Source organism: Haliotis asinina, chromosome 6 (genome assembly GCF_037392515.1).
Source record: "Haliotis asinina isolate JCU_RB_2024 chromosome 6, JCU_Hal_asi_v2, whole genome shotgun sequence".
NCBI classification, from domain to species: Eukaryota; Metazoa; Mollusca; class Gastropoda; order Lepetellida; family Haliotidae; genus Haliotis; species Haliotis asinina.
In genome coordinates this window covers 39,495,922-39,515,035 of record NC_090285.1, presented here as the reverse complement: position 1 = coordinate 39,515,035, position 19,114 = coordinate 39,495,922, and the positions used below count along the sequence as shown (strand labels likewise).

Sequence of the window (19,114 nt, the reverse complement as noted above, 5' to 3'; positions counted from 1 at the left end):
TCATGGTCGGTGACACCAGAAATGAGCTCCACATAGGGTACCCAAGTGGGGAATCAAACCCCGGGTCTTCAATCACCAAGCTACCCTACCACCCCTGAATTAATAAAAGAAAGAATGAAAGAATGTTCTTATATCCCTCTGTTAGCAATGTTCTTGAGTGAAAACTTGTTAGGAACCATATGTTCAATAGAAGTCATGACTACATACAGCCTCTTACAACAAGCATAGGTTACTGAAGACCAATTTGAACTCGCATCTTCAAGCACAGGTTTGTACCCACAAGGAGCTGTCACATCACCACTGAAGGCCTCCCATGCCAAGAAATTACCATGGTTGTGTTCACGTCTGACAAACTTCAATCAAACATATTGTGGGAGACATTTTTTTATTTCAGCAGAAAAGGAAAACCAAAGGGACATGAAGTTCTAATATACGACAAAGTGTAGTGAGGAAGCTGGCCTCCCCATGTAGATAAGTACTTGGCCTGGTATGTGTATAGTACTTAAACAAGGTCAGAGGTGGGTCCATGACCTGGCCTACACCTGGCACAGAGTGGGGCACACTTGACACTGTCTTCCTGCTTCCTGGCCAACACCACACCACCACATCGTCATAGACACGCCACAACAGGAGGACATCTACCAGACCACAAAAAGGCAGACCTTCACATGGTCAAATCTCTGGTTACATCATCATATACTTCTGGTGAGACCTTCCCAGATCTCACTACAGGAGAGTACTGTCAGACTACCACAGTCACATCAGAAGTGAGACCATCAGAGTCTGACAACCAACCTCAGAACATTACAGGCAGATCTCCAATCACACTACCATTGGAAGTCCATCTTAGTCACGCCACCACTGACCAAAAGGCAGAAGATCAGAGTGAGGCCACCATGGAAGACCAACTGAGTGAGATTGCCAGGGCCTAAGTATCAGAGTCAGATCACCATTTTGCAGACCAGTGATCAGTGAGAACACCAAAGCAGACCATCAAAGTTAGACCACCATTTTACAGACCACCAAAGCAGACCATCAGAGTGAGACAACCATTTTGTAGCCCACGAGAGTAAAGCCACCAAAGGAAGACCATCACAGTCTGACAACCATGAGCAGACCACTAGTGTGAGAAAACCATTTTGTTGACCACCAAAGTAGACCATCAGGATCACATCACCATTTTGCAGACCACCAGAGTGAGAGCATCATGGGCAAACCATCAGAATTAGACCTTTAGAATCAGATTACTACAGCCAGATAGTTCAGGATAGACAAATTACCTGAATCAAGTGTACCATCATACCAAGCAGACCTCCATCACATCACAAAACCATACAACCAAAGGCACACCATCATCGTCAAGTGGCACTTTCACCTCCAAATGTACAACATGGAAAAACTCTCATTCAGACATGAATACTTTCCACTTTGACTTTAATTTTTATATCAAACATTTAAGTAACTAATAAGGACAAATACTTTTCTCCTAAAAATGCAGACACTTTACATAAAGACAAAGCCTGAACTTAATTAAGGATAACTCATGGTGTCTACCCTTAAGAGCATAAAGAGCGAGTAAGCATAGTTTTACACAAATTATAGCAATATTCCACCAGTATTACATAAGGGGACACCAGAAAAGGTTTCACACATTGTACCCATATGGGAAATAGAACCTGGGTCTTCGGTGTTAAGAACTAATGGTTTAACCAGTAGGCTACCCCACCACCCAGAAGCAGTAAGAGAGGTATATAGCAAGGTCATATTCAGGATGTTCCCAGATAATCTCCTCTCATTGTCTCACCCAGTGTACAGTTGTCTGGACTTGTGGCCATTTCCTGTTAAACTGACCTCAGCCTCAAGGACACGGTCAGTGTCAACACAAGTGTCTGTCCCTTCCATGAACACATCCCTCCTCTCAGGACAGTTGGACATTGGAACATTGGTAAATATGTAGCACAACACTGGGCCCCACAACTAACACCACCCACACAATGACTGGATCGGGGCACTCTACATCAAAGGGTTGGCTTCTTTGAAGTCCCTCAGGACTTGTGACACCCGATACTCACCTCCCTGCATGTGTGTATCCTAATACATGGGACAAATTGCTCATCCTGGGTCTCCATGGCAACAAAGTCATACATCACTTGTACATTCACGACACAGGAGGTATGCCGATCATGGATATAAAGAGAACACTTTTTTTTTCAGAACTGATTTATGATGTATTTCACACCAATAGGGTTCTATTCTGTGTCAAATATTCAAAGATATTTATCTTAATTTATTCCATGTTAAGAGTAAACAGTCATGGGACAGATGGGCTTCAGTAGTATTGTAACCTTTGAAGTCTTACATGTAAAGATATCAAGGAAAGGAGTATGTTTATCTAATCATAATAGATGATCTTTAACGAATGAATATTACTATGCTATACCCAGCAATATTCCAACTACATGTATATCAAGCTGGCCTGTAAATGATTGATTTAGGCAAATAGAGGTGACAATGTGTAACTAGCCAATCTGTTACCACTAATTAATGTCCAGATACTGAGACTGAAGCATCGGATTAATGAATCAACGGGCAATGAGTTTATATAGTAAACAAGATTGGTTACAGCTAGCTATTGTTCGGATATCGCAGGATTCAGATTGTCGGGATCCGGACTAACACGGCCTGACTGTATATCAAGCTGGCCTGTATATGATTGATATAGGCCAATAGAGGTGACAAAACATTTCCACTGCTAAAAACAGTGTTGATTGTACAAATGTGACAAAATCAGACTTCTTTCAGCAGCATTACAGCTATATAATGTTGTTTGTAAACAAATCTAATCTGGACCACACAATCCAGTGATTGTCACCATGCAATCATGACAAAGCATGTGTTTATGAATTGCTGTGAATTTGTGATGATACCTGGTGTTCACGAAAAGGTTAACATGTCCTTCCCCTCTGATGACACTCATCATAAACAGATGCTAAGTCATAAACAAAGCAAACCAGTGGTTGATAACATGAGTAACAGTTCGCTATCATGAAGCATAAATGTCATGGGTCTTTTCCATTGTGAAAGTGTTAAAAGTTTGATATTAGGGGACAGTAGATTATCTTGAAGCAGGAACAAACTAAAGGAACCCATGACCTTCAAGAAACAAAACGTGATAGAACTCTTCATTGCTTTGCTTATTCTTTGTTAATATGGCAGTCTTACTGGGTGGCTTCACTATGACCACAATTAGCTATAATGCTTTTTGTGATGACTGTCTGTTTATTTACCTGAAAAGAAGAAGGCTTGGCTTCTGATTTTCACTGAGTGCTAGAGCAAGTACTCTGTATTTTCTTACTAAAGTGGTCTTTGATCATGGTGATATAAACAGAAATTACTGAATTGAATAAAACGGGTTAGAATGACTCTATTCCAGTGACTTTTTCTTTGTCAAAATTGTGACATTTTTGCTGTGACTTTCTTTCTGATCCCCCTCTAGATAATGGTACTGGTGTAACAATGGACTTTGTTGTGTTTTGATCCACACACTGACACACATTTAACAGAAATGAATTCATAAATGCAACTGTGGACTGAGACCTTGTAAATAGTAGCAGAGAAAAGGTATTTCATGGAGAACTTTTACACATAAAAATTACCTTCACATAGTTTTTAAAGCAGAGTGATGAAACAAACATTTGGCGAGACAGCAGAATGTATGCAGGTGAGGCTTTCATCTACTTGACAATCTTGATAATCTCTGACAGATTAAAGGGTTGATAACCTGATGGTGTACATGGCTAATGCTGGACCTTCATGTCTGCCTTCAGTATGTGTCACTGACAATCTCAGACACATGGAGCAGCTGTTCATCTGTTGGTGTGACATTGCTATTGCTGGGTTGGGACGTCAGCATTCAGTATGTGTCACTGACAATCTCAGACACACGGAGCAGCTGTTCATCTGTTGGTGTGACATTGCTATTGCTGGGTTGGGATGTCAGCATTCAGTATGTGTCATTGACAATCTCAGACACATGGAGCAGCTGTTCATCTGTTGGTTTGACATTGCTATTGCTGGGTTGGGACGTCAGCATTCAGTATGTGTCACTGACAATCTCAGACACATGAAGCAGCTGTTCATCTGTTGGTGTGACATTGCTATTGCTGGGTTGCGACGTCAGCATTCAGTATGTATCACTGACAATCTCAGACACATGGAGCAGCTGTTCATCTGACATTGCTATTGCTGGGTTGCGACGTCAGCATCCAGTATGTATCACTGACAATCTCAGACACATGGAGCAGCTGTTCATCTGTTGGTGTGACATTGCTATTGCTGGGTTGGGATGTCAGCATTCAGTATGTGTCACTGACAATCTCAGACACATGGAGCAGCTGTTAATCTGTTGGTTTGACATTGCTATTGCTAGGTTGGGAAGTCAGCATTCAGTAGTGTCACTGACAATCTCAGACACATGGAGCAGCTGTTCATTTGTTGGTGTGACATTGCTATTGCTGGGACGTCAGCATTCAGTATGTGTCACTGACAATCTCAGACACATGGAGCAGCTGTTCATCTGTTGGTGTGACATTGCTATTGCTGGGTTGGGACGTCAGCATTCAGTATGTGTCACTGACAATCTCAGACACATGGAGCAGCTGTTCATCTGTTGGTGTGACATTGCTATTGCTGGGTTGGGATGTCAGCATTCAGTATGTATCACTGACAATCTCAGACACATGGAGCAGCTGTTCATCTGTTGGTGTGACATTGCTATTGCTGGGTTGCGACGTCAGCATTCAGTATGTGTCACTGACAATCTCAGACACACGGAGCAGCTGTTCATCTGTTGGTGTGACATTGCTATTGCTGGGTTGGGATGTCAGCATTCAGTATGTGTCATTGACAATCTCAGACACATGGAGCAGCTGTTCATCTGTTGGTTTGACATTGCTATTGCTGGGTTGGGACGTCAGCATTCAGTATGTGTCACTGACAATCTCAGACACATGGAGCAGCTGTTCATCTGTTGGTGTGACATTGCTATTGCTGGGTTGCGACGTCAGCATTCAGTATGTATCACTGACAATCTCAGACACATGGAGCAGCTGTTCATCTGACATTGCTATTGCTGGGTTGCGACGTCAGCATTCAGTATGTATCACTGACAATCTCAGACACATGGAGCAGCTGTTCATCTGTTGGTGTGACATTGCTATTGCTGGGTTGGGATGTCAGCATTCAGTATGTGTCACTGACAATCTCAGACACATGGAGCAGCTGTTAATCTGTTGGTTTGACATTGCTATTGCTAGGTTGGGAAGTCAGCATTCAGTAGTGTCACTGACAATCTCAGACACATGGAGCAGCTGTTCATTTGTTGGTGTGACATTGCTATTGCTGGGACGTCAGCATTCAGTATGTGTCACTGACAATCTCAGACACATGGAGCAGCTGTTCATCTGTTGGTGTGACATTGCTATTGCTGGGTTGGGACGTCAGCATTCAGTATGTGTCACTGACAATCTCAGACACATGGAGCAGCTGTTCATCTGTTGGTGTGACATTGCTATTGCTGGGTTGGGATGTCAGCATTCAGTATGTATCACTGACAATCTCAGACACATGGAGCAGCTGTTCATCTGTTGGTGTGACATTGCTATTGCTGGGTTGCGACGTCAGCATTCAGTATGTATCACTGACAATCTCAGACACATGGAACAGCTGTTCATCTGTTGGTGTGACATTGCTATTACTGGGTTGGGACATCTGCACTCAGTATGTGTCACTGACAATCTCAGACACATGGAGCAGCTGTTCAGCTGTTGATGTGACATAGATAGTGCTGGGCTGTGAGGCCTGCCTCCCACCCATGTCACACATTGCCCCTATCACCAATTTCTGTCAGTTACAGCACTTTTACACAACACCAGGCTTTAAAGCTGACAACTTCTACATCAGATGTGTTTTTCATTTATATCTATGCACCAGAATTAACTGCCATAAACACACATCAGTTCTACATGAAAGATTTGATGACAAAGAACTTATGTTATTAAAACGCTAAACATCAAATAAAGGTCAGACCTCATCTTGCCCAAAAACTCTTAATCATACCCTATTTGAATCAGTGATATCATTTGCCTACACCAAAACATTGTAATTGAAATCTTTTTACTAAAATTGCATTCAAATAATACACTTATCTGCAAAGTTCAGAAGAGGTTTTTAAAGATGATTTATATAATCTACATCCAGAGGAAAACAGATAGCAAAATGAAGCATAAAATAAAAAACACTGTAAATTGTATTTCCTTAATTCCTTTTACAGACCAGCTTCAGTGTTATAAGCTGAGTAAGCAGTTTTCACCCCTGACACAGCTCATATATACACACACACACACATGTATGCTATACTACCAGGAAGTCCTTCTAGCATGTGGGTGGATGCAGCAGTCAAAGGGAAATAACTCTTGTGCTCTGAACAAAAGGTCAACAAGTGGAATATTTATACTGTTTTGTGCAACTGAGTGGTTTGAGGTGTGCTGGATCAAATGGGGTTTCACTTGGCAGTAAAGATTATTGCACTTATACAATGATGAGCTTGCACATATGTGCAATGTGCATGAATGAGCATGTGCAGTAAAGATTATTGCACTTATACAATGGTGAGCTTGCACATATGTGCAATGTGCATGAATGAGCATGTGCAGTAAAGATTATTGCACTTATACAATGATGAGCTTGCACATATGTGCAATGTGCATGAATGAGCACGTGCAGTAAAGATTATTGCACTTATACAATGGTGAGCTTGCACATATGTGCAATGTGCATGAATGAGCATGTGCTTATACCTGTGTCTGTTTTATTGTGCCAACTCACTGAGATACAAGCTATTTTAACTTGAACACCCTACTCATTTAATTGACATTGAGTTGAACTATTTTATCCATCTACGCAAAGTGCCAGGCAGGGAAACAAGAAGTAACTTTGTTAAATGTTTTTTGTTATGTGTCTGGGGATCGATTCAAGCAGACATTCTATTCACTTTGGAGACAATAGATAGCTCTCTTAATACTCAGTATCAGCAGATATTGAAATCCTTCTGTGAGTGAGTTTAGTTTCATGCCACACTCAGCTAAGTTCCAGCTATATGGTGGCAGTCTGTAAATAATCGAGTCTGGACCAGACAATCCAGTGATCAACAGCATAAGCATCAATTGGCGCAACTGGGAACCGATGACATGTGTCAACCAAGCCAGCTAGCCTGACAACTCAACCCCCATCGTCACCTCTACCTTAATCAGCTTTCATGGCAAGCATGGTTTGCTGAAAGCCTATTCTACCAGACCTTCATGAGTCAAATCCTTCAGTACCCACACTGGCTTGTACCATGTAGAGTATTTAAATGTCATGATAAACCTCAGCTAGAAGATATAAATCAGTTGTATGGGAGTGACATCCTCACTGCCACAGGCCCTGGAGGTACTCATGGGGAAATAGAGCAACGGAACCAGGAGATAACATAAAGAATCAGCTCCAGGGGATAACACTCACTGAATCAGTTCCTGGGGATAACATACAGAATTAGTTCCAGGGAATAACATACTTGCTGAATAAGTTTTCGGGATAACATATACACACTGAATAGGTTAATGAGGATAACATGGAGAAACAGTTCCTGAGGATATCATACCCACTGAATAACTTCCTCTGGATTAACATACAGAATCAGTTCCCAAGGATAACATGTACAGAATCAGTTACCAAGGATAACATGTACAGAATCAGTTCTGTTGGATAGCATACAGCATGAGTCCCTGAGAATAACATACAGAATCCATCTCTGGTCATAACATACAGAATCAGTTCCAGGGGATAACATGCTCACAGAAAGAGTACAAGGAGGTAAAATACGCTGGAAAATGTTGCAGCAAAGACAAACACATGGAAACAATCCAAAGACATCATGAAACGTTTTAAGACATGACAAGACCATGATCATGCCAGCAAGTGCAGTATATAATATTCATGGAAACAGTTCCATGACAACATACACATGCTCAAAGAGAAAGACTCGTGAAGATCCAGGGTAGAATAGGCCCTCAGCAAACCATGCTTGTCGTAAGAGGCAACTAACCGGATCGGGTGGTCAGACTTGCTGACTTGGTTGACACAGGTCATTGGTTCCCAGTTGTGCAGATTGATGCTATTGCTGTTGATCACTCGACTGTCTGGTTCAGACTCAATTATCTACAGTCCGCTGCCATATAGCTGGAATATTGCTTAGTGCAGCATAAAGTTACACTCACTCAAACAGAAAGATCTATAGATGATCATCATGAAAATAAGCTTGACTTGTAGGACCAGATCAGGTAAGATTGGAAACTAGTTCCCTGTCCAAATTCCTACCTGTCATAACTTGTTCCACGGTGATGTTGACCTGACTGCCATCTACAGCAATCTGCTGCCCATCAATGGTGATATGCTGGCCGTCATCCACTGCTATCTGTTGTCCATCAATAGTAATGTGCTTGCCATCCACTGACAAGGTGGAGGGGATCTGAATGGTGGCCTGACTGGTGCCCCCTGAGGATGTTGCAATAGCAAGAGCCTGCTCTATCATCAGCACCTCGCAGGTGTCCTTCTGGTGGTCCTGTAGGAAGACATGAAGTCAGTCATCAACATGATTTACATGTTTCATCAGAAAATATGGTCTTGTAAAATCAAACGGAAGGCAGTCATGTGGTTAAATCATTCCAATGGGATTGTCATTTTCTGCTGGTACACAATAAGAAGTTCAAATCACAAAGGTATTGATATCAGCTTCAGGTTTCTGATAGACATTTTCGCTAAAAGTACTTATGCTATCTGCAATGATTCCAGTTCAAATAAGTCATTAAATTTAATGAATGAAAGGTAACTGAAGTCCGAAAATGTAATTAATAAAAAAAATATATGTTTTTGTCTATATTTCCCATGTTTTTTCAAAATTTTCGTAGAATTTCTTGTGCAGTTGTACTGGCATAGTTTGAAGCTAAAATTCGTAGTGACTTCTATAAAATCGTGTAGAATGGAATGTCTGTATTTTACAACTACAAGTGACTTCTGTATTTTACAATAACTGCATAGTATGTCTGTAATTTACAAGAACTACAAGGAACGTCTGCATTTCATAAGAAGATGGGGATGTGTGGAACTACACAAGATGTCTGTACTTTATAAGAACTGCATGAAATGTCTGCAATTTACCAAAACTACATGAGATGTTTGTATTTTCCAAGTACTACAAGGAATGTCCCTGTTTTACAAGGGAACGTGTGGAACTACATGAACGTCTGTGTTTTACAAGGGTAGAGCAAGTGCATGGAATTCATACACTTGTGTTTAAGTGCTTTAATATGATCAGTTTAAACCTTTAGAAACATGACAAGCTGATGTTGAGGTCATCTCATTTCTATCAACTGTTAATTCTTCAACACAGAGGGGTTATGTATTTTCTTAAAGAATTTTGCATAGCTGAAAAACATTAACCAAACATCCAGATTATTTCAGAGTTTTCTTTTCCAAAAGCTGTTGAACAAGCTAGGATTATAGCAGGCTTATGTTTTTAAGACTAAAAAATAATGATTTCATGTTTGTCCTAAAATTCCACTTCACAGCCTAAGTATATTATTTCAAGTGCAGCTTTTCTGGAAGCAACTCTGTCTGGTGATGAGTTGCCCTGTTGCTGTCAACTATCCTGTCAGTCTTCAGCTCACCATCTCCTTCCCTCCCTGTATATCTGTCACTACTGGTCCCTATTCCCTACCATCTGTGTTTGTCTGCCAGATATGCCCCTGGTCCCCAACCTCACTTGTAAGTATGTCAGACCTCCTTGCTCTCTATCTGCCCCTGGTCAACAACCTCACTTGTACGTATGTCAGACCTCCTTGCTCTCTATCTTCCTTTTATGCCTTAGGCAGATCAGCTCCCTATCTCCTATACAGGTGTACATCTCAGTCAGATCTGCCTGTTCCCTGGTCCCATTACTTCTTGTACATCTATGCCAGTTTCCAGATCCTCCCTATACGTCTGTGCCAGAACTGTCTCTTCCCTGCTCCTGAAACTCCCTATACATCTCAGCCAGATCTGTCTGTTCCCTGGTACCACACCTCCCAGTACATCTCTGCTAGTTCCCTGGTCCATAATGTCCCAATATGTCTCTCCCAGATCTACCTGCTCCCTGGTCTCAAACCTCCCAGAAATTTCTCTATCAGATCTGCCTGTTCCCTGTTCCCAAACCTCCCCATACATCTCTATCATTTTCCTGGTCCCAAACCCCAAACCTCCCAGTGCATGTCTACCAAATCTGCCTGTTCCCAAACCTCCTTGTAAATCTCTGTCACACAACCCTGCTGTGTTCCTCCTACACCCTCTGTTTATCTCCACCAGACCTGCCATGCACCACTGGCTTCTATTGCAATGTTATAATCTCCAGTTTACGGAAGCACGAAAACACCAAATTTGCACATTTTCCTAGAAATGTAACTTAACCTACAGACTCTTAATTCATTAGTTTTAAAACCTATCTCAGTGTTATGTCTTGAGCAGCCGATTGGCTCTCAGAGAATCTCAGCACGTGGCATGCTCCTCTGCAGAATTTGTTCGACACAAAAATTGTCAATGAAATTCACAAAATGTCCACATGCACAAAGAATCTACTTGAGTCTGTAAAGGACTGGCAGCTGGAATTGTCATCCAACCCTGTCCCGGACATATTTACCAGAGATTATACCAGCTGTGATAGAATGTGACGACTCATCACTTTCCTTCAATATAAGCCTCTCAAACCCATTAGCTCGACTACACAGGCACTGCAGATCATCATCAAATCTCCGCAGCTTGTATCTTATGTTTCAACACATTTATAGAAAAAAAAGGAAAATCATAACTTTTCTTGTAATCTGAAACAGTTCTGGGAAATTATACATGGATTTTCTTCTTCTAATATGTATCCTCAAACATGTACAGTCTCATAAAAACTGTCAATTCATCACTTTTCCTTTCATCTTGACAAAAATACAAATCGTGCTTTTATCGGAATGCCTCTGTAATCCCTCAATAACAGCTTCAGAAACTGTGTGGTAGTTCTATGTGAAATTGAAATCATGGTTGGTTGTTTTTTATATATGTCTTATATATTAAATACGTTAGCAATGCCAGGTTCAACCTCACACAGAGAGGTAGGGAATGGTGATTGTCTTTCAATATTCGAAGTCAACTATCCTCAAGTCCAATGAGGGGAAACAACTTAGCATTAGGTGACAATGGCTGTAATGATGCTCCTTGAGTAAAAAGGGTTGTAACAAATTCCCCTGGGTGAAAAGGCTCGCAACAACAGCTATTGTCTCCGGTTGTCAGGACTCTCCTGATTGAAAAGGGTTACTTCCCTGGGTTAGATGGTTGTAATTACTAACATGGGTGAGAAGGATTGTCAAGACTCTCCTTGTTGAGATGGGTTGTAATGACTCCCTTGGGTGAGAATACTTGTCATGACTTTCCTAGGCACTGTAAATTGCAATGACTCCCCTGGGTTGTCATGACTAACCTGGGTGAGATGAAATGTCATGATTCTTCTCGTTGAGAAGGGTCGTAATGATCATCCTGGTTGAGGAGGGTTGTAATAATCATCCTGGTTGAGAAGGGTTGTAGTAATCACCCTGGATGAGAAGAGTTGTAATGAATCCCCAATGATGATAGGGTTGTAATAATCACCCTGGATGAGAAGAGTTGTAATGAATCCCCAGTGATGATAGGGTTGTAATGATCATCCTTGTTGAATAGGGTTGTAACAATCACCCTGGTTGAGAAAGGTTGTAATAAATCCCAAGTGATGATAGGGTTGTAATGATCATCCTGGTTGAATAGGGTTGTAATGATCATCCTGGTTGAGAAGGGTTGTAATGAATCCCCAGTGATGATAGGGTTGTAACAATCACCCTGGTTGAGAAAGGTTGTAATAAATCCCAAGTGATGATAGGGTTGTAATGATCATCCTGGTTGAGGAGGGTTGTAATGATCATCCTGGTTGAGAAGGGTTGTAATGAATCCCCAGTGATGATAGGGTTGTAATGAATCCCCAGTGATGATAGGGTTGTAACAATCACCCTGGTTGAGAAAGGTTGTAATAAATCCCAAGTGATGATAGGGTTGTAATGATCATCCTGGTTGAGGAGGGTTGTAATGATCATCCTGGTTGAGAAGGGTTGTAATGAATCCCCAGTGATGATAGGGTTGTAATGATCACCCTTGCTGAACAGGGTTGTAACGATCACCCTGGTTGAGAAAGGTTGCAACGGATCCTCAGCGTTGAGAAGGGTTGTAATGAATCCCTAGTACTGAGAAGAGTTGTAATGACCACCCTGGTTTAGAAGGGATGTAATAATCACTCCCTTTGGCAATACTCCCTGTGGGTGACAGCGGTTGTTATGACTCTGCTGAAAGGACCTGGAGTGACTCATCTACCCATTGGTCAGGGACTGGTTAAAACTCTCCAATAAGTAAGTTGTTGTGCTAAATGATGTCAGGAAACAATCTGTGTCCATGAGACACAACATGAACACGACATTCAGCATTTTGATGGAGACCGACTGATTTCACAAATAACCTCCTATATTTACCACCTGTTATGTCTCTATCAAATATAGGTGAATAATTCAAAACAAAAAGAGCAAATCTAACATTCTTAATCCTCAAGCAATACGTAACCAAAACAATAGCAATCTCGTAACAATGCCGATTAGGACCCTGGCAAATAGTTTCTGCACCTTTGCCCCATCACGATCACGTTCAATGTTACGCCCCAAGTAGCGACACATGTGCATGACTTCCTCAGAGCGCCACCTACCCTCAGCAGAGCCTCGGACTTGAACGCGGAACCACATTTGTCGCAGACCAAGGTCTTTATATCAGCATGTTTCCTTTCAATGTGTTTACGGATATCGGTGAAGGTGTACCCATAAAAGTCACACACACCACACTTGTAGTCTCTCTGACCGTTGTGTCTGGAAGCAAAAAACATGAGAATTTCATATCAACATTTCTTCTTCTTCTTCAAAAAAAAAAGCAAACATAAAATAAACAGATATAATTTAGTCAAAAATGAGTGAAATAAATTATAATGCATACTGTAAAATACATTGTATTGTGACAAGTACAGTGATAGAAAACATCAGTGAAAGTTTTGTACCCTAATCTATCTTTATTATATAATTGCACAGAAATTCTGATATCAAAGACTGTGGTAATAAGTGAGTGAAATTCTGCATCTTCAACCTCCACTTCCACATAGAATATATACTTCTTGTTTAAGCAACATAGTGTCATTCACATCTTGAAACTATCCAAATCTAGGACTGAGTCCAATTCCTCATCAAACTGCAAAACTTCATAGAACAGATCTCATCTAATTCTCTGGGGTTTTTTCATCATTCAAATGTTATGTGAGTAATTTAAATAAACTTGCTTTAAATACTGCTATGTTATTTCCAGGAAGTTTCAGGATCAGGGAAAATGAAAAATGTACATATAAAGAATAAGAAGCTTTTAATTCTAGAAAATTACCATTGATATAACCTAAATATACATTAAAATGTTTCTAAAACTAAAGATATGAGAACTTAATTTTTTATTCAACTGTTTTGAAAAGAACATTTCCCCTGTATTTGCCTGTTAGGGATACTTAGTTTAGAATGCTAAATAACTTCCCTGTGGCCTTAAAAAGAAATACATGAACTGATTGCAGCCTCCTCTGTGCCTATCTCACATCTAAAATCCTTAGGTAACCCTGCACTGTTTACACAGAACTGTAACAAAGAAACTAACACTATCCTTATGTGCAACTTTACCCTGACCCAACTATAGTGCTGTTTAATGTGGAAACGATGCTAATGTCCGGTATTAACACCAGACAAGACCAGCCTGTGTGGAAAAAACAGGTGGTTGCTAGCCCCGAGTCCTGGAGTTGTTCAACCATCCACACACATTCACTCATGGTTTCTTCTCACACCTGTAAGCATTCCTATAGGGTTTGGTAGGCAGAAAATAGGCACTTGAATGCAAAGCACTGGGTCATATTGTGTCCATCTCCGCCAACAGGAAGTGACATATTGGTCAAAGGTTACATCAAAGGTCAGGTAATGGCTAGTAAGTAAGAAGGAAATGGTCACTTGGCCAGTATGAGCAGTATCACATGTCAGGATGTACAATATACACTGGTAATGACCAAACTTATACGACTACAATAAGCCTTAGTCTAGCAATGATAATTAGGGTATCACATACACAGAGACCTGTGTGGACTTGAATTGAGGTCAATATTAAACCCCATGTTCTCCAAACATGAGAGAAAATTTCCCTAACTGTAATAAAGTTACATTTTTTAAATTCTCCAAAGAGACGACTTCCATTTCAAACAATAAAAGGCTATATATAATGTAGAGTTTTACATTTTTTAATTAAATGAAACAAATATAAAAAATATTAAAAATATACATAAATATCCTAAGTATAAGAATTTTAAGAATTTCAATTTTTCTCCAGTTTTGTTGGCCAAGGGGTTGGAATTCTATAATAATTTGACTGCCTTTGATTAATGAACGTTATATATAGATTTGCTACAAACGTGAAGGTGAAGTGTCAATTCAATGACATAAAAAATGGTAATTTGTCTGTTTAAAAAAATGCTGTTAACGTTGACATCTGAAGAGGAAAAGATGAAAGTTGATATTTCCTGTCTGGGATATTCCCCTGACATTCACTAACATTCCGTTTCTCCTCATTTAAATTAATAATCTTTCATTCAAATTCATTGATTAAAAAGAAGCTTTATATTTTTTAAATATTCACTTGATCCATAAAATGGGACTGAATGTCATTATATATATAGCGATATTTCCCATTTAGCCCCAATATATTTTTTGCTGACTTCTCAATATTCAGAAGAAAGGGGAAGTAATGTAGATTGTTTCCTGATGGCGGGGCTTTTTTCACATGCTCCTGAATCTTGGAATAGAACTTTCATAAGAGGAGGTCAAAATGTGTTGTCAATTTACGCCATGTGAGTGAACTGGCGAACTGCCCCTCAGGACGTGAAATACAAATATCAAAATATTTCCCAAATGTGGATGAAAATTTCTCAAAATATTTTCATTTGGCATTACGTGTGATTAGCTGTATCATGTTGATTTGGCTATACAGACCAGTGTGTACTTTCTGTCAACCAACACTGGAGAAATATGCATTTCAAAACCACACCCTCAGATCCACACTAAGCCCCGAAATAGCAAACCTTTTAAAAGTAATTCAAAAGTTCACGAAAAATGCCATTACACATCACAATGCTTTTGATTTGTTTAACTGTTCTCGCCCACTTCTCAATCCTTTACTTCAAATATTATGTAAGTAATTTAAAATCCATTTGTTTTATGTATATCCATGTAGTTCTTTTAAAAATCTTTTTACAAACCTGAAAAAGGCCTGACCATTACCTGTGAAAACATTATGACACATGTCAACACATGTATGGGGTCAAAACATGAAGTCTTTATGAAATATTTCAACTTTTCCTCGGTGCATTCTGGGGGAGTGTAAACTATCATGAAAGCAATTTGAAACACACTTGTGATAATTATAGCCCAGTAACATTTCTTTTTAAATGAGAAAAATAACACTGAGATCGTCTCGGCCATGTGATATTTCAAGGCGGATTCCAAAAATTGCTGAAAGATGAATAAACCAATACGGTAGATCATTATTCATATATTTGGCATTTTCATCTTGAAACTTTATGCATGAAAAAAAACCCTCCTGAAAACACCTTTCTCTGCATCAAAAGTTGCAACACTTGTTGAAGTGAATGTTTGGGCCACCTCGATGGCATTACTTTGAACGTCCCAAGCTAGTCAAGGAAGTGCCATGTAACTAACTACCATAGAACAGAAAGTTCCCTGTAGCTATCTACCTTAGTAAAGTGAGTAAGTTTAGTTGTATGTTGCTTTTAGCAATAATCCTGCAATATCATGGCTGGGAACATTAGAAATAGGCTTCACACATTGTACCCATGTGGGGAATCCAACGTCAGTCTTTGTCGTGATGAGCAAAGGTTTTAACCACAAGGCTACCCTACCACACCTACCATAGTAAAGAAAGTCCCATACAACTATCTCGCTTAGTTAAGAAATGTCCCATGTAACTATCTACCTCATGGAAGAATTTCTCATGCCACTATCAGCCTTAGTACAGCTAGGTCCATGTAACTATCTACCTCTCTAAAGGTAGTCCCATGTAACTATCTACTTAGTACAGAAAGTCTCATGTCGCTATCTTAGTAAAGAAAGTCTCATCACTATCTTAGTAAAGAAAGTCTCATGTCACTATCTTAGTAAAGCAAGTCTCATCACTATCTTAGTAAAGAAAGTCTCATGTTGCTATCTTAGTAAAGAAAGTCTCATGTCGCTATCTTAGTAAAGAAAGTCTCACGTCAAGACCTTAGTAAAGAAAGTCACATGTTGCTACCTCAGGCAAGAATGTCTGATGTCACCTTAGTACTGAAGAAAGGGGTGTGTTGCTATCTTAGTAAAGAAAGTCACATGTTGCTACCTCAGGGAAGAAAGTCTGATGTTACCTTAGTACTGAAGAAAGGGGCGTGTTGCTATCTTAGTAAAGAAAGTCACGTGTTGCAACCTCAGGGAAGAAAGTCTGATGTTACCTTAGTACTGAAGAAAGGGGCGTGTTGCTATCTTAGTAAAGAAAGTCACATGTTGCTACCTCAGGGAAGAAAGTCTGATGTTACCTCATTACCGAAGAAAGAGGTGTGTTGCTATCTTAGTAAAGAAAGTCTGGTGTAGTGACATTATGCCAGACAAAAGTTCTGTACCACTGTCAACTACAATACAAAATATATAGTCACTCCTGGTTAAATGACACCATTTCCAGCATGGCAAAAGTGGAATAATGCTGGCACAAAGTTGCATGCCATGAGCTGTGTCTGAATCTAAGCTATAGGGATATTTTTTTCAGTTCTAAAATGTTTTGTTTAAAATTATATTTTTCACTGATATGATAAAAAAATATGTGTTTTGTGTTGCCTCCTGTCATAAAAACTTTAGATTTCAAGACCTTTGGGTTTCTCTGACAGGAAAGAAAACCCTCAACATACATGACTTTTCCCCCTCAAATAAAGCTCACATGTGGTGATATAAGTGGAATACAATACAATTCAATTCAAAACATCATTAAAACAAATTCACTCACTCTCTCACTCACTCACTCTTTGGGCAGGCAAGAAAAGAAGATTAAACAAAGCAGTAGATTGCCATAAGCATATCAGTTTACATTCAGCCATGAATTCTCATTCACAATATATAGTTGGCCATAAGCATATCAGTTTATATTCAGCCATGAATTCTCATTCACAAAATAAAGTTGACCATAAGCATATCAGTTTATATTCAGCCATGAATTCTCATTCACAATATAAAGTTGGCCATAAGCATATCAGTTTATATTCAGCCATGAATTCTCATTCACAAAATAAAGTTGACCATAAGCATATCAGTTTATATTCAGCCATGAATTATCATTCACTGAAATCTAAAATTGGCCATAAGCATATCAGTTTATATTCAGCCATGAATTATCATTCACTGAAATCTAAAGTTGGCTTCTCCATAAATCAAACCCTTACTGTAGGTGCAGCAGATAATTGTCATCACTGCTCTAATAAAGTGTGATTAATGTAACTGTGGAATGCATGAGGAGATCTGCTCAAGGTTACAGCATGCACTGGGAGTAAGGTGCTGCCCCAAACACGGAACTGGAGTGTTATAAGTGACATGCAAGTGTAGGGGAAGTGACAGGAACTAGCCATGCTGTCAGGTGTACCTCTTGACGTGGAGCTCCTTGTTCTTCACATGGCGAAAGGCCTTGCCACAGACTTCACAGACATGCTTGGGATCCTGATGTATCAGCAGGTGCTTGGAGATGTCGGACCGTTCACAGCCCCTGGAAGGACAAACAGGACAATAGTACAGTCATACACATCCTGAGAAGGACAACAGAGATGTGGCAACTATAGTACAAAAGAGCAAACAGACAATACAATCCTACAAACATACACATCACTAGAAGGACAAACTGACAGTACAATCCTACTGATATACACATCACTAGAAGGACAAACTGACAGTACAACCCTACTGACATACACATCACTAGGACAAACAAACAGTACAATCCTACACACATATACATCACTAGAAGGGGAAAAAGATGGGACAATAATCCTACAGACATACACATTGGTAGAAGGACAGGCAGACCATACAATCCGACAGACATACACATTGGTAGAAGGACAGACAGACCATACAATCCGACAGACATACACATTGTTAGAAGGACAGACAGACCATACAATCCGACAGACATACACATTGGTAGAAGGACAGACAGACCATACAATCCGACAGGCATACACATTGGTAGAAGGACAGACAGACCATACAATCCAACAGACATACACATTGGTAGAAGGACAGACAGACCATACAATCCAACAGACATACACATTGGTAGAAGGACAGACAGACCATACAATCCAACAGACATACACATTGGTAGAAGGACAGACAGACCATACAATCCAACAGACATACACATTGGTAGAAGGACAGACAGACCATACAATCCAACAGACATACACATTGGTAGAAGGACAGACAGACCATACAATCCGACAGACATACACATTGGTAGAAGGACAGACAGACCATACAATCCAACAGACATACACATTGGTAGAAGGACAGACAGACCATACAATCCGACAGGCATACACATTGGTAGAAGGACAGACAGACCATACAATCCAACAGACATACACATTGGTAGAAGGACAGACAGACCATACAATCCAACAGACATACACATTGGTAGGACAGACAGACCATACAATCTGACAGACATAAACATTCCCTGATAGACAAACTGACAATACAATCCTACAGACATCCACCCCAGTAGAAGGACAAAAAAGAGAGTACAATCCAATAGACATACACATCTTTAG

The 19,114-nt window shown here is 40.0% G+C and overlaps 1 protein-coding gene across 1 annotated transcript in view; it reads right to left on the bottom strand.

Annotated features, from left to right (window-relative positions):
• LOC137286904 (uncharacterized) overlaps positions 1-19,114 on the bottom strand; it is an 89,321-nt gene that overhangs the window by 17,479 nt on the left and 52,728 nt on the right. The window contains exons 14-16 of the mRNA XM_067818926.1: positions 17,929-18,048; positions 12,893-13,049; positions 8,416-8,659 (exon numbers count right to left, since the gene is read on the bottom strand). Of these exons, the coding sequence (XP_067675027.1) occupies positions 8,416-8,659; positions 12,893-13,049; positions 17,929-18,048 (521 nt within the window). The remainder of the gene's footprint in view (positions 1-8,415; positions 8,660-12,892; positions 13,050-17,928; positions 18,049-19,114) is intronic.